This window comes from Tauraco erythrolophus, chromosome 6 (assembly GCF_009769465.1).
Source record: "Tauraco erythrolophus isolate bTauEry1 chromosome 6, bTauEry1.pri, whole genome shotgun sequence".
Classification (NCBI taxonomy): Eukaryota; Metazoa; Chordata; class Aves; order Musophagiformes; family Musophagidae; genus Tauraco; species Tauraco erythrolophus.
The window spans coordinates 9,139,032-9,161,241 of record NC_141470.1 but is presented as its reverse complement, the minus strand read 5'-3'; the positions used below and the strand labels follow the sequence as shown (position 1 = coordinate 9,161,241).

At 39.9% G+C, this 22,210-nt stretch overlaps 1 protein-coding gene across 1 annotated transcript in view; it reads right to left on the bottom strand.

Annotated features, from left to right (window-relative positions):
* LOC104376232 (mucin-5B) overlaps positions 1 to 22,210 on the bottom strand; it is a 46,456-nt gene that overhangs the window by 11,154 nt on the left and 13,092 nt on the right. The window contains 23 exon segments of the mRNA XM_086613695.1: positions 932 to 1,182; positions 1,486 to 1,663; positions 2,462 to 2,703; positions 3,750 to 3,842; positions 4,178 to 4,264; positions 5,020 to 5,175; positions 6,223 to 6,260; positions 6,474 to 6,558; positions 7,010 to 7,138; positions 7,329 to 7,485; positions 8,412 to 8,648; positions 9,043 to 9,222; positions 9,975 to 10,085; positions 10,831 to 10,969; positions 12,215 to 12,366; positions 12,660 to 12,760; positions 13,144 to 13,196; positions 14,233 to 14,485; positions 17,521 to 17,647; positions 19,015 to 19,109; positions 19,968 to 20,132; positions 20,828 to 20,965; positions 21,152 to 21,221. Of these exon segments, the coding sequence (XP_086469821.1) occupies positions 932 to 1,182; positions 1,486 to 1,663; positions 2,462 to 2,703; positions 3,750 to 3,842; positions 4,178 to 4,264; positions 5,020 to 5,175; positions 6,223 to 6,260; positions 6,474 to 6,558; positions 7,010 to 7,138; positions 7,329 to 7,485; positions 8,412 to 8,648; positions 9,043 to 9,222; positions 9,975 to 10,085; positions 10,831 to 10,969; positions 12,215 to 12,366; positions 12,660 to 12,760; positions 13,144 to 13,196; positions 14,233 to 14,485; positions 17,521 to 17,647; positions 19,015 to 19,109; positions 19,968 to 20,132; positions 20,828 to 20,965; positions 21,152 to 21,221 (3,237 nt within the window).

Genomic DNA, 22,210 nt, shown 5'->3' with positions numbered 1-22,210 from the left:
CTCTGTGATTCCTTTTTAATATGTTGCAATTTATATTTGAATACGCATGTCAGGATGAAAAATATAACTTGCAACTATGTGATAATTTCCTAAGTTTTTATAACATACAAATTTCTGTTGACACAAAGGGAAAAAGAGAGTGGGAGAAAACAATGTAAGTGCATTTTCTACCTATTCCATTTTTTTTTCAAGCTGTGCTGGTTTTATCTGAGATAGAATTAATTTTCTACTTTTTTTTTCTATTTTCTTTTTTAAAATTTTCTATTTTTTCTAATTTTCTACTTTTCTACTATGGTAGCTCGTGTGAGGCTATGTTTTGGATTTGTGCTGAAAACAGTGTTGATAACATTGGCTGTAATACAGCGCTTACACAGAGTCAAAGCCTTTTCTGCTCCTCACCCCGCCCAACCAGCGAGTAGGCTGGGGGTGCGTAAGAAGCTGGGAGAGGACACAGCTAGGACAGCTCACCTCAACTGACCAAAGGGGTATTGATTGCCATATGATGTCATGCTCAGCATATAAAGCTGGGAGAAGAAGAAAGTGGGGGACATTTGGAGTGATGGCATTTGTCTTCCCAAGTAACCATTACACATGATAGAGCCCTGTTTTCCTGGACATGGCTGGACACCTGTCTGCTGATGGGAAGCAGTGAATGAATTCCTTGGTTTGCTTTGCTTGTGTGTGCAGCTTTTGCTTTACTTCTTAAACTGTCTTTATCTCAACCCATGAGTTTTCTCACTTTTACTTGTCTGATTCTCTCTCCCATCCCATGGGAGTGGGAAGTAAGCGAGCGGCTGTGTGGTGCTTAGCTGCTGGCTGAGGTTAAACCATGACACAAGCATCATCCTTTGTTGTGGCAGGACATTTGGCAGTATAGTAATATAACTACAGCAAAATAATATTGAAAATTCATTTTAACACAATACTGTACCAAGTTTCTTTCTTTTCCATGTTCCACTGCTTGTGTCAGAATAACAACAGAGTTGGAGTGAAAAATTAGAAGGGACATTGAACAAATTGCTCCATCAATGGCAGCACAGTAGTAGTTGTCTATGTGAATCCAGAAATTGTGAGAGTCAGGATGAATTGACTTCACAAGGACATAGGTGCAGTTTTCTTTAAAATGATAATATGTTCCATCAAAAGTCATATAATGCTCGTTTCCCCATCCACTGCAAATACCTGGAAGACAGAGTGAGAGACTTCAAGTTTGGCTTCTGAGCTTCCTGTAAGTACAAGGTAGTTTTAACTCTCCTGCTCACTTTCAGTGTGAGCTGAAATAACCAGTTTGATAAAGAAAAATTAGCCTAGCAAGGACACTCTTATCTGCTCTTAACAGTCAATGTTTCAGATGAGACTTTCTGTTCCATTACATCCTACTGAATTAATATGAACATAATATAGATGTTGACCACATAGACTTATCTTTCTTGAGACCCAGCTGAACATAACAAATTTAAGGAATTCTCCTGCTGCAATACTTACACTGACACTCAAAGACTTCACAGCAACCAGTTTCATCATAGTGTTTTGTGAATGGGAAACCATTGACACAGAGTTTCAGTTGCTGAGGAGGGCAAGTCACGCTGGACAGTTTAATATTGTTTCCTTCTCCTAGGCAAGTGGCAATCTGGCAGTTTCCAAAGTTCCACGTTTCATTAAACTATTGACAAATTAAAAAAGAAGAGGAGAGGTACTAACAAAGTATTGTAACAAAGTTTTTAAAATCACACACAGCAACTATGTTCCATAGAGTTACCTATCTATCGTGGCTTTATTTGCTGTCTACTCTTTCTCTGGAAACCAGGCAATATGAAACATATGGCAACCAACAGAACCTTGGTATCTACTTCTGTTCTACAACATTTTGTATGGGACTCCATATTACAGTTCTGACCACTTCTGAGGGTAGGACACTGTCAGATATGGTTTCCTAGTCTTTGTTCAGCTTGGGTAGCTGTCATAGAATCATAGAATCATAGAATGGTTAGGGTTGGAAGGGACCTTAAAGATCATCTAGTTCCAACCCCCCTGCCATGGGCAGGGAAACCCTCCACTACACCAGGTTGCCCAAAGCCTCATCCAACCTGGCCTTGAACACTTCCAGGGATGGGGCATCCACAATTTCTCTGGGCAACCTGTTCCACTGCCTCACCACTCTCAGAGTGAAAAATTTCTTTCTTATATCTAACCTAAATCTGCCCTCTTTCAGTTTAAATCCATTGCCCCTATGCAATGCTCTTCCCGTATACAATCATTTAGATGTTTCAGGTGAACAGAATAACCTTCAACTTATTATCTCATTTTTAGGGAGGCTTTTGGTATACTTCTAAGTCATCTAATTCCACACCTACAGTGCAGCTGCAGTGGTGATTATCAGCATCAGAGGAGAACCTGTAAGTCTTGGCTGCAGGCAATGCTGTAGGTGAAGAAACACATCTTCTTCTTTCAAGTTTCTCACCTTTCTGGGAGGAATAAGCCCAAGACAATCGCTCACAGGAGTCCCCGTGGAAGCAGGAACTTGGCTTCTTGCACTGGGAGCAGCTATTGGTGGACAGGCTTTGGAGTCTGGATCACAGATCTTGAGGGCCTCAGTATGACCAATCTTACACTCTGTCCATATTAATTCAATCTGACATGATGCATTACAAATGGAGTAAGCACAATGACCTGGTATATTCACTGGCAGAGAAACATTTTCTCCTGCAAGGCCAAAACCCGATTGTTAGTGCTGGACTGTACATGAAACCAGCAACTCTCAAGGCTCATGCATGACAGATCAGCCACATAGAATCATACAATCATAGAATGGTTTGGGTTGGAAAGGACCTTGGGTTGGAAGGGATTATCTAGTTCCAATTCCCCTGCCACAGGCAGAGACACCTTCCACTAGATCAGATTGCTCAAAGCCTCATCCAACCTGGCCTTGAACAATTCCAGGGATGGAGCATCCACAACTCCTCTCAGCAAAATGTTCCAGTGCCTCACCACTCTCATTGTAAAATATTTTTTCCTTATATCTAGTCTGAATTTCCCCTCTTTCAGTTTAAAGCCATTGCCCCTGGTCCTATCAGTATATACCCTTGTAAAAAGTCCCTCTCTAGCTTTTTTGTAGGCTCCCTTTAGGTACTGGAAGAGTACTCAGCCCTGCGTTTAACTAGATAGGGATGCCTGCACCCAATGGTCATGTTCAGGTGTGACTGTCTGTCTGCCACTCCTTGAATTCAGTGACTGAACTGGAGCTCAATTCATCCAAATGGAAAAGGCTGAGGGAGGTCCACAGGCAGCTAATCTGGAATTCTGTACATTAGCGGGAATTGAAAATGAATACAAGAGGAGAAAATAGTGAATACGTCACTGAGTGCTTCTGATCTTCATGAAGACCAGGAGATAGGTGGTTCAGGAGATACTGAGAGATGAAGAAGAGCCTTTCCTCCTCTGTTTTTGGAATATGACTGTGGATTACAAACTCAACATTCAGTAGTTTGGGATTCAGTGTTTGTGAGGGAGTCCACTGAAGTCAGCACCTGGCATAAGCTTGCATACACCAGGGATACCCAAACCAGTACAAAGTTATAGGATATGGAAGACCTGTAGTTCTGAAGGTGTTAGTTAAAGTTCAAAGATGCAACAACTCGTGATAATGTGTAACTGCAGCAGGCTGAACGAGCCCTTGCCGAAGCACCTTTATCTAGCAGTACATCTTCCCACATCAACGATGCAGAAAAAAAATTTGCTTGGTTTCTCACCCATTTGAATCAACTGTCCATTGTCATTGCAGAAGCAGGGAGTGGCTACCATTGATGATGGAGTTACAGATGTTTCAGGTTGCATATGTGCCTCTGCAGGAAAGGAAATCAATTAATATTCAAATCCTCTGCTACTCTACTTTCAAGATCTATGGCATCTATTACATTCTCTACAATCAGAACAAGAGGAAAAAATAACAGTTTCTATACCCCCACCACATTCTATATAGGTATACACTAAAACCATTCTCTGTGTATTTATACATACTCTATTCTATTACACTATATGCTACTAGAATGACACACACACACTTCCCCTTGCAGTTAGTTTTTTTCTACACAGAATACAATAAACCACCCTTCTACTGTTGCTTATTCATTACAATTTAAGGGTTTTTTTTGAACTTTCTAATCCTGCAAGACTCCACCTGACTTTGGAGAGGTGATTTCCAATGGCATTCCATTTTGTGAAGCACCTGTTTGTTTAAACACAGACAGATCATTTAGACAATTTACTATGCAACTCACACTCTGTTTTTAACAGTCCTTCCTTTCCTAGCTATTACTCCATTGCACTTCTTATTCCACTTGTTAACACATTTAGTAAATATAGGCTCACCATCAAGTCTTTAGCTCTTCCACTCACTTGAGTACAGAAGCTAAATTTGTCCCCTTTGTATAATTTGCTACCAGGATAATATACAACTTTTTAGCCACTGATTTTTCTTTTCTATAATCATGTGGCAAAATTCCACTTTTTCTTTATTTCTTTTTATTTCTTATTTTCTGTTCATTCACATCCTCTTCACACTGCAACTCCTCTTTTGGGAAGGTAGCTTTATTTTCTTGCACCAGTGACCCATTTAAGACTGACTTGATCCAATGCAGAAAACAGTACAATAAGAACCATAGTGTGATATAGGTGATGTGTAGGAGAAAAACAAGGTTTAGAGGTATGAAATATTGAGACTGATAACACCAGAGTGTTAACTGTGTTATGTCCAAGGTTATTGTAAAAGCTTTTCTGAAAAATGCCTGAATACTTCTATTCTCTTTTTACTTCATTGACAGTAAGAATCTATAAAAATCACACTTTTGGTCCCCACCATGAGTCCCACAAGCTCTGACCTCTCATTCCTGAACCTTCAACTGCCTTAAATTCTGTGCTTATCCTAGACATGCAGTAGGAGTCTTTTTCCAAGATGGAGAAATCTTATTGACGTTACAGACTTTGATAAAATCACTCCCAAACCTCTTAAAAATCTAGTACCTTGTGCTGGTGTGGATGGTGTTCTGCAAGGGATGACTGTTTTAATGATCTGTCCGTGAGGGCCGCAGATGGCATCACCACACTTGGTCCCATATACTTGGCTGTATATAGTTTCATTTAAGGTGTAGGTCTTTCCATTGTAGCAGCAAAGGCAATCTGTGGCACCAAAAGAGCAAATGCTGTGTTAACAAGGGACACTTGTAATATAAACACAAATGAAAACAAAAACCTGGATTTACCTCTCTGTAGCTCCTGTCATCAAACATCAATTGCCTAGCTGAAAAACTTCCTCAGTTTCTACTTGAGAAGTTGCACTGGGAGTCCACCTCATTTATTTAAAGTGGGTTGGATTTTTGTTGTTGCAGGTGTTTCTTGGAGTCAGCTTGCACAGAGGAGTTACTAGATGGTGAAAACATCAGAAGTGGCACTGTCCTCACCCAGCATGGAGCACAGGTGTCTACCTTCTCGGCAGGAAACAGGACTGGGATTATTGCCTTGCTGAGTGATAAAACACTGACTCAGAAGGTGTTGTGCAGCCATTTCCATCCACTAAAGAGGAATATGCAGTGATAAACAATTTCGTTTAGATATATGAGAAGCTCTCCGGGTTTTGGAGAATGTACATTCAGGAACCTGAGGGTTCTATTACTGTAGCAAAATCAGAAAAACTAAAGATGTGATGTCTACTGAGTCACCCTGTATTTTGGGATGTGGTTTCTCCCAGATATGGGAACGAACTTAAGCAAGTGTGTCCTTTAGGTATGCAAATATGTCTCTCACCAGTTCGCTGTCTAGACTTATTATGAAATTAGTGGACAGGAGATAGCGCTTCTACTAACTCTACTAGCACCTGTTCTAAAAGTGTTCATTGAAACAGGTGCCATGAATGGCCTGCTTCAGGCTACTTTCTGTCTGTCTTCACTGACTACAGAGGAAGTGTAAATGTGGAGAAGCGGCATTTACCTGCGTGAGGTGAATCCCACATTTCATGCCTCTCTCCTTCCTCCCTGTGATTATCCTTCAGACAGTTCTTCAGGTCAAAGGCTGCATTTTGCTTATCAAAGTATATCTGTACTGCTGTGAACCAACCTATTGAACTAGCTAGCTGGAATCCTAATACCAATACACCTGCAGTAATACATGATGTTGAGTTGTTTCAGTCGTATCATCACTCAATGAATGGCGAGGGTGATGAGAAGTTACCTTTGGAGTCTTTGGTACATAGTTTCTCTTTAGGATCGCTGAAGAGAAAGAGAAAAGGAGAAGACTTGTTTCATTGACTTGAATCAATATGTATGTGGAATAACAATGTCTGCAACTGTATCTACGTTTACATAAAAGTCTACTCCTGGAGGATTTCATGGTAATTGCCACTGCCTATGACTGCAAACCAAATATGGCCTAGCTTGTCCTTTCCAGTCCTGTTCTACCCCTCCCACCATCAACCGACCTACCATGAAGTGCAGTTGAGGAGGGAGACGCACTTCCTGCTCTCCTCATCAAAATATGGCTTGTCAGGACTACACTCTGGGTAACAGCCTGGAAAGTTAAAGCAAACAAAGCTTTCTCAGTCAGCTTAACACAGATCCAGAGAAAACACATAAACACCTCTATCAGATATTTATGTGTTTTCTATTCATCCCCAAATGAATGTGATCCCAGTATGAATGTTCTTTATATTACCAATTATTTTTCCATGTCCTTCTCCCCCTCTCTCCCTAAAGTTTCAATTAACTCTGTTTGTCAACAGATAATTATTCTTTGCAATTTTAGACTGAATGATCATTTATCTCTCCCTAGATTTAAAAGCAACAGGCAAATTATGCGATGAATGGCACCATCACATGGGGAATTAGCCCAGGTAAGTCACGGTCAATGAGTTTCTGGGGCCAATGGGACCGCCTTTCAGCAACGTGGATGCTTAAGACATTTAAAATTAGACTAATAGCTTCAACTCCCATAAACTGCATCAAAGTCAAGCAAGAATTACCTTCTAAACTGTACAGTAGGTTCCCACATTTCCCTTGTGGATTCCTGCAGGTCTTTAGACAAGGGGCTCCACAGGGTTTATAGAACCACTCATGTTTGTCGGGTGGATTGTAATAATCACAGAACACAGCTGGAACAGAAGAATAAAAAACGTCCAAGTCTCAGACACCAGGCAGGGGTTATTTTCTACACCTTGCAAACGAGAGCTTGCTAAGTCACACATGCACAGCAATGTCAAGAGTTCTGCGCTTCTTTATCTCCCATGTGCCCGAGCACACGGAGCACGGCTTCTCTGTGTGCATTTTCAGTGCAATACTTACGACAAATGGCAGGCGTTCTCCAGTCGATACAGACACCAGCTCTGCTACAGCTTCTTGAATAAGCAGCAACTGAGGTACAAAAGCACTCACAGTCTCCCACACTGTCACAGCCACAGAAGTCAGAAATACAAGATTCATAATATGGTATTGGGTTCACCTATCAAAATACCGACAGGTCTGTTACCACAGATGTACCTGCTGCACTGCGTTTTAATCAGAGAAAGGGCTCTGAGTTTTTGCCATCCACTGGCAATTTCTCTGGCAGAACCAGGCTGAGCCTGTGACAGGCTGGGGTTGTTACAAAGGAGCTATGATATTTTACAACAGATAGTTTTCTCTTTTTACCTGCCTAGTAAAATTGGACTCTAAATCTTCTCATTCTCATGTGTATAATACTGGTATTTATGCTCAAAATGTCTTTCCAGTGTAGTTTCTGCAGGACTGAACTACCTTGCTTTGGGTTAGCACGGCTAGACAGTGTGGGCACTCTCTAACTGAGAGATAGGGATTAAGCCAGTGTAAAAGGAAATCCTATTTCCACTGAACTTCACGTCTCTTATGTTTTAACCTGCGCCAACATAAGCTAACCAAGGAAATTAAGGCAAGTTTGCTTTTAAAATGGCTTATTAAAATGCACTGAAGCTTTGTATAGGCATTCTCATTACAAATTAGTAGCCTTGTTTCTCTTTAGATTAATTCAATTTGTGTCTAAAATAAACCAAATAATTAATCTCTTTAGGTAATTTGAATAAACTTTCTCAAGGATTCCCATACAAACAGTCCTGTAATAACTTATCTCTAGATTTTACAAACCGATACCTAACTTTTTACTTCTGCTGGCCAACTCTTATCCTCTTTGTCTTCAGTTGCTCAAAACAGGCACTACTGTTTCCTCAATACTGTGCAACAGGATTCAACTGGCATAACTGTAAAGTGAGATTTTGAGAAAGGTAGTCCTTATACTCAAGGATGCTGTGTAATATCCTGCAATAGTAAAAATTTGTGCACAAGTGCACAAAATGTGCTGCATGGTAGCAACAAATACCTAGTGTGAAACTACTGAGGATGAGAGAACAGGATTACCTTACTGTGACAGGCTTCAAAGATGTTACTCTTAATGATGCTGCAGTGCTTCTGTCCCAGGACAGACTTAAAAGGCTGATCGGCACACAAGTCTGTCATATTTATATTTGAGCAGGTGCTTGTTATTTTCCAGCTGTTTCCAAACTCCTGGATGCTCATCTCCACAGACTGCCCTCTGGTTGTGAAGTCGTTTCTTGAGCGGCCGTCAAAGTCCCCACAAAGGCCACAGACTTTTCCCTGGGTAATTTTCATAGGCACAGTGAATGGTTTGTTTATTTTGAATGCAGCCCACTGTTTGACAGGAATAAACTCTAGAGCAGGCCAAGGTAAAATAGCTGTAAATTTCTAAACAGCGATCAAAATACAGCTTAGAAAAAGCTGGACTTCAAGAGACAAGATCACTCTGTTAGCCCTCTAACACTGCAAAGTGTCTGGCTTTACTTCTAGTTCCAAATATTCTCGAGTGTTTCATACTGACTGAACCATGAAATAAAACACAAGACATGGGCTGCTTGCTTCTTGTCCAATGAATCGAACACTTCTCCAAGCCCTGCTTTTCAAACTAGGGCTCCAGTTCTGGATGCATAACTTTGAGTTTGAAATCATAACTCTCAGTCCATCCCATACCTACCTGGAAAGACGGTGCCACATGAACAACAACAGTAGTCTTCTGATCCCACATGAAGTTCATTCCTTGATTTGTTTCAATCACAATGTAACCTCCTCTGAGATCCACTTTGTAATTCTTCTCAGCTCTTGGATCAGTGGCTATCTCCTGAATTCTTCCTTCCAAGAGCCTGATTTCACTGCTCTACAAGGAAAAGATACATCGCAAGGAAGGAAATTGAATAGAAAACTTCGTGTAACAGCAGCGGTATTCTGTGTCTTGTCCTTCATCTCATTTTTCTGTAGTCTTTACACTACATTTTGGTCTATTGCCAGACATGCAAGCCACAGGCAAGACCCACTGAGTTCAATGGGAAACGACCGTCCTTGCATGACAAGTCTTACAGCCACAGAAATTTTCCTCATTCTAGATGAAATCTGTTCCGCTGGCACAGCAGCTCCTGAGTGCACAGGCAATTGGACATGTTAGAACAGCCCTTGCCATGCCGCTTTGTTTCATCATCCCCTCACCCCCCACTACAGGAGAAATCTCATTTCTGTACGCTCTGGGGAAATGGTAGGCCTGAGCTGGAGGGAAGAACCTCTCCCCTCTATTGCTATATCTGCCCTGTGCTCAAACCAGGATAGAAAAACATGCTCCTGTAAAAACTTTTCCATCACTCCTAAACCTCTAATGTCACAAATGCAAATACACACATATGCACATACATAGAGTGCTGTTGACTCCCTGTATCTATCCCCTCACCTGCAGAAGTGTCCATCCCTGTTAACACCAAATACGTGAACCTTTTCCAGCTTGTCTGCCTATGCTTTCTAGCTGTTTGACTTCCATAGGTACAGTCTAGCAGCAACTGGGTTGGAATATAAGGGAATACTACACTAACTGCTGCAAAATCAAGACTACAGCTCCTCAGTTATAACTAATTATAGGCAAACCTCAAAAATCAGTGTGATCTTTAGGGAGCAGATGGAGAGTGACTTCCCACAGGCGTTGTTCTGAATTACAATTCGGAAGGTGCCAGCATCCATGTTATTGGGGCAAAAATCCTTAGAAAAATAGATAATGTTGTATTAGATCTTTTCAGGCAATCAGTCAGTCTTAAACATTTTCAGGAACTCTAAATGAATGACACTCCAATCAAATTTCTGCTATTTTGTCACTTTTTTATTCACCAAACCTCGGCATTTTAGAAGAGTCTGGTGGCAGTTGATCTGGTGACAGGTTCGTACTTGACTAGGAATTTCAAAGAGAAAAGCTAAGGAAAAAACTGAGCTTTTTATAGCATCAGTCCTGCACAGCCAAAAAAGTAAGAATATTTTTTCTTAAAATTAGCAAAACCAACTGTAATTTGGAGACGACAAAACGTCTCACAGAATACTGTCTCATTGCATGCAAATATTGTACATGAGGCTCACGCGTTAACCCCTACGTGCTTCTGTCACCACAAAAATACTGTCAGTCTTGGATGGTCGAGAGAAACATTTTGCTTTTCAACACCACACCCATTCCTTCCCCTTGCAGGTGGTGGAATTACTTCAGGAAAGGGCTGTCCACCCAGGAGTTAATCATTTAAGAGCACGCAGTGCCCTCTTGTGTCACTGCTGAGGGTTAATGGCTTTGCTCTTACGTGAAAAACCTCGCCGAATCTGTTCTAGGTACAAGAAGAGGGGAGTAGACTCTACTCATGGGTGTTGACTGTTTTGCATGGGATAGCCCTTTAACTACTCAGACGGAACTCTATAATGTGAGGTGTGAAAAGCATATGGATAGGAAAGTGAAAAAAATTGATACCTGAGCAAGGATATAGTCACAGTCTCCCAGGAAATCAAATTTCTCCCCGTCAAAGCTCATGTAATGCCCATTTCCATACACAGTGCAGGTTCCCTTGCAGGGATTGTCTGTGCAGTTCCACTGCCTTTTGTTACAGGTGCTGGGAGGCGAAATGCAAAGAATCAGAATCTTTGGATGAAGCATTGTTTTCCTTAACCCCAACAGGGGCAGAGTAATTCAAAGGTTTGTGTTTCGCAGTACAGAGAAAACAATCATCTCTCACTCTTCCAGGCTTACCCTCTCAACTATTCTGGGACCATGCCATGAGGTGACTTACTAACCAGAAAGTTCGTGTTTATTGCCAAGACAAGTTTGAACTTTGTCTATTTTTATTCTATTTCTTTTGTCCTTCAAACTTCTTTTAAATCATTAAGTCCTGGCAGCAGACAGTGGGGATTTAGGAGGTAAATTCAAGGTGAAGAACTGAATATTTCAACCTTTTCTGAATATTAATCTGCGAGGTACCGTGTGGTCAGTTCTGTTCCTGATTGCAGTGGTGTGAACCAATATTGTTTCTGTCTTCCCTTGACAAACTTTACCTGCAGTTCAGGGAGACCGCAGGCAGAAAATTTTAGTTGTTATACCCTTGACACAGAGAAAATATTTTTTTTCCTGTGTATGTTTTGTTCTCATAAGAAAACAAAGTCCTCACTGCAATATAACCTCTTAATGGCCTCTGTGATGTCATCAACTGCTTATCAGGGTTTGACTCCACATGTTAAACTTGGTTGCTTGTGCCAGTGGTGATCAGATCAAAGCGTTTCTGGCTCTAATTTTCTGAGTATCCTCTTGGTAGGACTATAGAGTCTCATCCTCACTAAATAAGGCATTCAAAGCATTTTACCATCCATGACCAGTAATAACAGTGAAGTCTATGGCAGAGTTATACCAGCGATTGGAGCAACTGGAGCTTTACTTTATCTTACTTGGGAACTACACACCCAGAAGCACTGCAAGTCACTAGAAGATTTTCGCAATTCCTCCTTCTTCTAAATTCAATCATTTTCTGCGGTTCAGCTGTGCCCAACAGACACAGACTCAATTCCCCCTTGTACAATGACCAGCCACAGACCAACCTGGATGAGGCTGGTAATTCTAAAGCCGGTGTGGAAGCAGTTTGCAGAAAAGGATGGAAGTCTTTTGACAGAAGATTTTGGTATGTGTTGTCCCAAGTGCAGAGTTGTGCAGTGTGTTGCAGAGAGGAAATGTATTCTCTTTTATTTTTACGAGAAGTCTGGTGGGTCTAATGATGAAGAGGAAGGCTTCAAAATACATCCTGCCCTATGAGCACACTGACAATTTTAACAGCCTTTGTTATAAAACAAGAGTCGCTGGAATACCATACCATGTGTTGCAGTCCACTTTGATGGTTTCCCCAGGTTTATAGAAGTGTCCTCCATGGACACATGGGCATTGATCTTTGGGAATACATCCTCCACTGCCATCCAATACCAGCCCATCGGGACACATGCAGCCAGAAACACATTCTGTGACATACTGCATATAAAGGTACAAGACAAAGAAACTCAATAATGCACAGAAAGTACAGGGAAGCAGCAGAGGTGCTAGCACTGGATGCCGAACTTTTGAATTTTTTTTTAATTCCCCAACTGTAAGTTACTGACATTCAAACTACAATCACCAAAGCTACATGAATAGCTATAGCTGCTGTGTTATCAGTAAAGCAGTTGGTCTGTGAAGAGCGTAATATGTTACCGTCAGCGTTTGTTAAGGACAATCATACATGCACAATCATGCTGTCCCATGCTCCTGCTAGGAGAAGTCCTTACACAGTGCATGTCCTGTGTCTTGCAACTTTTCTGACACTCTGATCCAATTGCACCGGGACCTGCAGAGCTGCAGTTGAAGTAATACATAGGAGCTGGGCAATCTATAGGAGGAAGAAAACATTTTAGGAAGGTAATTTAGTGAAAGCAGTAAGAACATCATCAGCAATTGTAAAACAGAGTGGTGTATTTCAGAGGGCAGCACGTGTCTCTCATTTACAGTTTCTATTAGCTTTTCCTTCTACCCTCCAACATTGGGTTAGAAGGTGGCAGATAACAACTTCTAAGTTTTGGGAATATCTTCATCTTTTGAACAATTCAGCAAGTCTTGTGACATTTTACGACAACTACTATCAATAACCAGCACATTTCTGGGAGAAGGCCAAAGTGTGTAAATGCTAAAATGTTACAGAAAGTGAGAGATAACACAGAAAAACATTATAAATACTAGCTGACACCATAATGCCATTATTTAACAAAATCTCACCTTTTACCAGGACAGTTTCTCCAATGCAGTCTAATCTTCCTTGAATGCATTTGCTAAAAGATTCCGTAAAAGGAAACACGTCAGTTCTTTGCACATTTCCCTCTCACTAAAGAGAAAGGCACTGCAAAGTTTCACTAGTCACACAAATAACAAATTCCTATCAAAATGAATATTTGGTACAGCTGTCAGGTTCACAGACATGATTTGCCATCCCCAGAAGGAAGATTAAGGCACCCAGTTCTTAAATACTCTTCTCTCATCTGCCACTGGTTTACTGTGTGTTTGCCTTAAGTTTGTCCTAAGCATCTATTTTCCACTCCATGAGATGAGACTAATACTTTCTTAAACAAGAGATCTCTTAAATTATTAAACAAATCTGTGTTGACAAAATAGTCTAGAATCCTCGGGAAAAAGTATGGGAGTTGAAAAAGAGAGAGAATAAGCAGACATCTAAAGATACAAATAAATTGTTTGAAGAAAACAATCTTCCCCTGGTATTTGTTTGCATTGCTGCCCTGAGTTGGTTGAAAGTGAGAAAATTATAATCATTTTTCACTGCAGATGAAAATAAATTATGTTATTTTTAGTATTTTCCCCAAAATTTCTCTCTCTCTCTCTCTCTCTCTTTTAAAACCCCTCAGTTTCAAAACTGAGATTTTGGATTTTTTTCCTGGCTCATTGTTATATTTTAAATAGTCTGCAGGATGGTGTGTTGGAGGGTGGTTTTTTTATCTTGCTTTTTCATTTCGAAACCAGAAACTCCCCCAAGCCCCTGTCTTCTAGAAAACTTGTCCCCACCGTATATGGATATTTTTTACACAACAATGAACTTTGCATAGAGATAGATTGCAAACATTACTCTGCTTAACATGTTTTCAGGTTGTTGTTTGCCACCAGGAATATAGGAGCTTAACCTTTTCTGCGGCTGTACTTCCGGCCCGGGGAATATTTGCTTTGGTACAATCCAGGAGAAATTTGTCATTATTCCTTATTGTAAAATGACACCGTTCAGGGATTAGAGCAGGGACTTCCCCAGTGAGCCCTGACATCCCCCAGGTATGCAGCCTTTGCATCGTCAGAGGAGCTTACCACATCAATTTGTCCTCTTGGAAGGAGTTGCCAGGCTGAACAATCTTGCCTTTGTAGTAGCAGGGACAGTCATCCGGAGTTACACATTCATCCTCGTCATTGAGGTAGGTCCCTTCAGGGCAACCACAACCCTCCATAGGAGCAATCTGAACTTTACACAGCGGATCAGGTTCATCCAGCGAGCGGCAAGACTGGTTACAGTACTTCACGCTATAGTTATAAACCATAGTCTCAGGACACTCCTCAGAGGGATCTTTGCAAGAGAAATAAAATGGATGTACGGCCTTCTCTGTGCAACCGTTGCTTATGCTGCTAATGCATGTTGGTAACCATAAATGTGGGCTTTTTTCAAACCAGAAGACCTTGTCTCCCAGTGGTCTGGGGGAAGTCTGCTCACATAGCCTAAACTACTTTACACTGAACACTGAAACACTCAGCAGGGTATATCTTGACTGAATAAGGGAATCAGTATAATTCTGTAATTTGTACAATCTACATTTCTATTTTACACCAAAAACTGAAACCAATAACTTCTGACTTGTCCTTGTAGTTAAAAAAATTATTTTCTGTCCTTTATTAATAATTTCTTTGGCTGGGAATAATTTAAGAATTTAGCATACTTTGTAAGGAGTAAATTTTGACTTTAAATGGGCAGTGCCAAGGAACTCTGCTAATTATTTGAAGCTATCAAAAAAAGTGTGTTTGAATTCTCATAGACAACTTGAGGAAAACACTTTGCCACATTCTGAGGAAAACAGAAGCGACTGTTTCCAAGACCTCTGGGTGAACCAAGCAGTTAAGCACCAAAATCTAAAGAGCTCAGCTGACCCTGTAAGACAGTGAAAAGCTGGTTAATTTTCACAGCCTGCCAAGAAACACACCTCTGCCATAAAATCTACAGTAGTGACCCACAGGGATAACATCAGGAAATATCATCTGCGTTAAGACTGGTTTTCAAGAAAACTCAGTATCCAGATTCCTCTGAAATTCAATGATAACAGGACATCTAATAATTTTAGACCTCCTTTTAGCTCACATCCACAGGTTTAATCCCACAGCTGTTTTTCAGATATATACAAATGTACTAGAAGGTACAGGGGAGTTGTTCATAGGTAATTGTGCTAACCAACTTTGCAGCAATGTTATCACCGTATCGGCAATAGCTTCCATGCTTAAACAAAGTTCTGTATGGTTTTCCAGTCCATGACCACAGTACACTTTCTCACATTAGTTAGTGTGCTGCGTTTGTGTACACTTCAAAACCACCACCTCCACCAACAAAACCCAACTGGTTTCCTGGTCTTAGCTAGAACAGATACGATATCCAGTGTATAAATAGAGCAGGCCATATTCTCCTACTTTATAGGCATACTATGAAGATGAAGCAACTGGTATTTGTAAGTCAAAATAGACCAAATAAGAAAGTTTTTGAACATGAGTTTACATCAGATTTACCTGAATGAGTGTCTTAATTGTTAGCTATTAATGTCATAAAATAATGTGTTTACTTTCTCCCTTTATTTTTTTCACAGGGGAAAAAGATCAATATTGGTAATGTGAGACCTGGTAAGAAAAAGGTTATTTGATTATAGTACTCATGGTCACAGATCTGTAATCTTAGATTACATATGTCACAACCGGAGATGCGAGTGCAGAGAACATGAGGATACCAAAGATAGCTTCAAGCTAGCTTGCACAAGGAACACTAGAAAAACAGTGCTATTACTTAGCAGAGGCTACTAACCCCAGTGGTCTTCTGAGTAACCAGTAACTCAAGCAATGTTTCATGCTTCCACTAAAGGTTGCGTCACATATACACACTGCCAACAGCTAGCTAGTAGGGATTCCTTATTTCACATACTCTACTGACTGCAGTTAGACATCCCCTTAACATATAATTTTCCTTGGATGCTGCCTGCAGCCCAGCATAGCTGGACACAGCTGCAGGAGCTGGAAGAGCCTCTCCAACCCCCACAAAGGAACAGACCACTGAGAGTGACTGTTCTGGCCCATTTATTCTTTCACTCATGAATAGCGCAACCTTCAATCTTATCACAGGCATGTTCCCGAAAGACTATTTCTTCTTAAACTAAGGCCTAAAATGATTGTGCTGATTAAGGCATTAGCATTCTTTTCCCAAGGTTACTGCACTGTTTGAGTCAATATTACCTACTGTGCCACGAGTCCACAGATTTCAGACTAACCCATGTGGCAAACCAGTCTTTCTTTGGCATAAAATTGCCAGTAATTCTATGCCAGTAACAAAGCTTTCAATAAACAGTGACTGTGTTTAGTACATAAATCTGTGTGACTCTAGGATAATATGCTATAGACTACACTATGTTCCCTTTGAATTATTTCAGCATAGGTTTGTTAAATTGTTCTTACTGCAATCTTAAATGCCTTTGACAAAGCACCATATCAGTTACATAGTTCGTCTCTGTTAAATATCCCAGCCAGACACTAAGTCAGGCAACTAAAGAGATCATAGCTGCACCAAAGCTGCATAAAAATAATTGTTCTGTTTCCTAATCAGATGTGATATTATTCAAGAAATCCATACATCTATTTTCATGTTGATATAGGCAAATCTCACTTGAAATAGCTGATTGTTAATGGAAAAATGGAAATATTCATGTAAAATTCAGAAGCTGGGACTTGTTAGTTTTATTCTCAGGTCTGATACTATCTCATAGTAAATTCTGTCAGTGTCAAAGAAAAAGATATACATATGTGGACTCCAAACCCAAGATTTAGCAACAATGTGTGTGTCTAAGAAACTTTTATTCATTTGTTAGATAGTTCTGAACTGAAAACGCCTTTAAACACTTTCACCTTCTCAGATATCATCAATATATATTTATTAAAACCATTACTGTTTTATTATAACATGGAAAAATGCAGTTAATGAAAGTGATACTATTTGCATGGGCAATGAGATGAACTGCAAAAAAGGTGTCAAAATTAAAATACATGGGGAGGCCTATGTGTTCTAAACTAACCTAATTGCAACTCCTTGTTGTGATTTCATTAATACACCTTATATTCTTTTGCTTCTCTAAGTATCAAATTCACCTAATGTTTTACACAAGGAACATGCATCATAAGAGCATGAAGTGGACATGAGCTGATTTTGGCAGGCAGAAGTGTTTTATAGAATATGTGCCTATTCTATTTTTCGAACACCCACTAACTTGATGGCTAGGCAGAAAAGATACTGACTGCCACAGACTGCTCTCCTGAAGCTCTTCCCCCATATCCCTACCCAAAGTATTTTAAGATGCATACCACAGATGCCCTGCCTCCAGCCCTTTAGGGGCACGTCTGCTGCAGCACAGTCTCTGGAGTAAGTAGAGAGCACACTACATAGTGCAACTTGACTCTTCTCAGCATTACAGGTGTCATACATACATTTCTAGGGGACAGAAAAGGACATGGGTATTATTATGTCCACCTCACAGAAGAAACAGGGAAACATATAGCAATTCAAAATATGGTCAATCAATATATTTTTGAAAAGTATTATTACCAATGAAACTTAATTTGTAATATCTTTAATTAAAAATGTATGCTAATGAAATACTATGCAAACCTGAGAAACAGTAAATCAATTAGTCATGTAACTGCAATGACATTACATCTAACACTCATGAATAGATGAATAATAAGAATGATAAAGGCACCTACAGTTCATTAAAGCACTAAGAAAGAGCTACACCAGCCTCCCACGAGAATGTACAATCTAGGACGTGTCAAAGTATGTCACCTGAAAATACACAGAACTGAAAATACTGCACAGCGATGACTGGCACTTGGGTACCTATGTAGTGTGTAGGTAAGATACACCCAATTAAATAACAGGTGCATAACAGAAGATGGTTTAATAGGGAATGATATATAATGATATCTAAAGAAATAGGTAAGTATAAAGGGGATTTAAAGCTCAATTTCTTCTAATTGGGTGGCTGGACAGAAGACCCAGATACAGCCAGCCACTCAAAAGCAGTAGGGTCATACTGCATGGATGATGACTTAGCGTGCTGTTACTGATGTGGTGCAAAAGGCTTCCATGAATCATGGTTTAAAATCTGATGAGATCACCAAGAGTAACAGATATATCCAAGAAACTGGTTATTACTTTTCCTTGATTGAAAATTGCAAATTCCTATTTTACTTACAGTTAACACGAATTCTCAAGCAAATATATTTTCTGAGGAAAATTTGAGAAAGATAAAGCATAAGCCATATTTTTAAAGGTACTTGAAGACACATTACATTTTAGGCAAAATTTGAGGCTCAGGTATTTTCTCAGTAAGTTGCATTACACACACCCCTACACGAATTTTATGTGTTTTTTCAGAAACTTCTTTACTATTCACATAAATGCAGCAACTCCGGCTCAGCTAACTTTCTCCACAGCATTATAGAGCAGTACACCAAGAGTACTTATGGGCAACTTCTTGCATTCTAAATATGAAGAGACTAACATGATTCCACAGTAATAAATGGGATATAAATGATGATTTTTTCTTATTTCACTTCTCGATCATGCAACACGAACTGTCATTGATGGCAGTCAGTTAATATTTTCAAAGCTGCAACCAAAAAGGCCCATCGCATCTTCCATAAAACTCTTATTTTGTTATTTTTCTCATCAGCATCAGTGAATTTCTTTGCAAATAGGTATTACTGTAACCTATTTCACTCCCATAGGCCAGACCACCTTCATGACAGATCAGTCTCTGGACTAGATTAGACAACCCATTTAGACCAGTGCCTTACCTTGACGTACACCGAAGGGTCTACAACAGAATGGCAGGCAGCAAACACACTGCTCGTATTAGACAGAAGAGCACACCAATGCTGAGCAAATTTTTCTGAAGTGGGAAAAAATATCATTGTCCATAGTCACTTAAACCACGTTACTATCCGAATCAATATTCTTATCAGGTGTCACACTGAACTAGAATGTTCTGAAATGTTCAGATAATGCTGGAAGGAAATACGAGGCATTAACTTATCAAGGTGATAATCATAGTTGGATGGGTGAGCAGCCATCTCCCTAAAAAAAGGGTTTGCCTTCCAAGTACTAACATTATTACTGCAGCTGGATTTGCAGAACATCTGCAAAAGCACCTCATTTTCATCATTTCCCCTCAAACCTTCCCAATTCTTTAGTCAGTCAATTCTTTATAGTCAAGCAATAACATCAAACGAAATATTCAGTGAACTGTGTGGCTATGAGCTGCAGCTTTAATGACATGGGGCAATACCTAGGAGAGTACAGTCTGAATCCTATATATATCCAAACCCAGTCAAAGTGAGAAACCAGACTGGACACTGAGTACAGTGCAATGCTTGCTGAAGTCGGTACTGTTGATTAGTTGTTCTTTTTGACTTCAGCATAGCTGTAACAACCAAGATTGGATTAAGATCTTGCCCAGATATTGACAACCAGGTATGCTCTGCCTTAAACCTAAATTGTTTCATTGATGCTAAGTGTGCTTTTCAAGTTATCAGTGAAGAAGATGTTGGCTCTTTCTCCAGCAGTGCAGTCGTTTTGTTTTAAAAGCAAAGCTGTCATCTTAAAGACCTGCAAAACCCAATGTGTTCTTTCTTGTAATAGCCTCAAAGGCGATGGCCTTTAATGTTTATGAGATTTCTAAAGCTTTTTTGGTTATCCATCATGTGAAAATTATTTAGCACTGATAATCCAGAGATGAAAAGCCTGCTACCTTTATCCACACTATTTGAACAAGGATCTTCAAAGCTGTCCTCAACATCAAAACAGCTGGCTCTAGTTTTCCATGAGTTACCAAAAGCAGAAGCTGAATCTTCCACAGCTCCAGTGGCTGTTCTGAAGTCATCAGTCTGGATATTATTGAAATTGCCACAAAGACCTTGTGTGGGTGGCAGAAAAAAAAAAAAAAGGCAAAAGAGAAGAAGAAATTACTACCTGAGTGGAAAAAGGAATGGCTTCTAGATGAATACTCTTAGCTCTATAGTGGACCTTGCCTGAGAGAAGTCCATTTTCCTTCAGAGATTTCCTGATGTTCCCACAAATCAGACAGAACCCTGTCTTTAGAGTGTAATTATTATTTTTCTGCATTACGGTAGCACTTAGTGATATCACAGAGATTGGAAGTTGCTTAAATGTGCTTCAGTAAACACTGGCAGACAGAGAAATGCCTTTCCCAAAGGCTTATAAACAAAGGAAATCACAAAAGCAAAACAAAATGGATCAGAGAGACAGGATGTAATTCCATTACACAGACAGGAAACAGAAGCAAAAAAAGCTTAAATGATGTAAACAGGAGATTGGTGGCAAAACCAAGAACATAGTCTGCATCTCACAAGTCTCTGATGAAGGCTTGCTTTTACAGATGAAGTCTAAAAGACTTGCATGCACTAAACATCACAGAGATTATCTGATTTTCTGCAGCAAATTGAAGGGTTTAGCCAACACTTTGTTTCAGGAAGGCTATAGATTTAACTGAGGGTTCTGACATACGAAAGTCAATATAAAATCAAACAATTTGTTCACTTAAATTTATTTCAGTTTAAGAGCAAACTGAAAGAGCATGATGTGGCCTACCAGATGTGTGATTCTGATAAGAATGATCAACTGTTATGGAGAGCTGCATTACAGGTTTCATTTGCACTTGAATCTGTACTCCAGTTGAGCTCAAAATTTTGACAAAAAATGTAGAGGGTCTGAAGATGGTGATGCCATCTAAAAGGAAAATAAATAAATATGCACCTGAAAATCTGTATGAAGCTGAGTAAAGAGTTACCAGTGCATCCAATGTAACACAGGAATTCCCAGGGAGTCTCAGACTCGTGTTCCCAGAAAAGAGCAGGAATTCCTCTGTAAATAGATGTAGGATAATCTGGGGAAGATGTGAAGAAGGACTTTTACCTTTGCTTACCGGCAGCTTCACAATGAAATTGTTCATGTAGATATTTCCACAGGAACATATTTTTATAGTCTGCAGGGAAAAAGGAAATAGAAAAAGCCCACAGTTGTGAATGCACATGACATGAGACAGACAATAGCACCTTACAATCTTCAAAATGTGATCAACTCTGGGGTCAATGTAACTCGGTGTCTGGACGCCATACAGTAACATAGAGCAAATCTTTAAGCCATAACAAAAAATGAAAAACTGTCTCAATAAGTACCAGCTTTGACTGAGTGCTCTCACATACCTGAGAGGTTAGTTATCTTCTTTAGAAACACGTGAGATGTTACGTGTAGGTTTGGAATCTCCTTGGAAATGTAACATATCCAAAATGAGAGCTATCTGACTCAAACTCCCTCAGTAGCAGATAGAGGGAGACAGATCCCTCCAGAGGATCATCCCATACCTCAGGTGGGATGACTTGTCCTTTGTAGATACTCATCTTCCTTTATTGACTATAGCAGTAGGTTAGGATGTTGGATCTCCTAACAAGGTTAGGACTACACCAGTTAAATAGCAGGTGGACAGAATGAATCTATATAACTTTAGGAGTGCATTAATACCAGCCCTAACTTGGCTTCCACTGAATTCAGTTTGAATCATGGCATAATCTTCAGTAGGAGAAGCCTCGGGTCTTCATTTGGAAAAATCTGCAACTTCACTCATTACATTAGGAAAAACTTCAGGACTCAGAACTGTTGTAAAAACAAGGGAATATTTTCTTGTAGAAATCTCAGTCTTTCAAAAACAAACAAGTGAAAAAGTTTGAGTCATGAAAAAGAGAGGGTAAGCCAACAAGGCTAATTTTTAGCCATCTACCTCTAAAGAAAATGATAAAATGAGAATCCAGAAGAACTGGAAAGGAAATAACTCTTCTAGAACAAAACCAATAAACACATGCACAACATCATCTGCTGGTGTTAATCTTGTCATTTCAGGACTGCAACAGACCAAAACGAGTCCACAGTGTTGGAGAAAACCCATCTTCAAAACTAAATAAAAGAGGCATATTATGT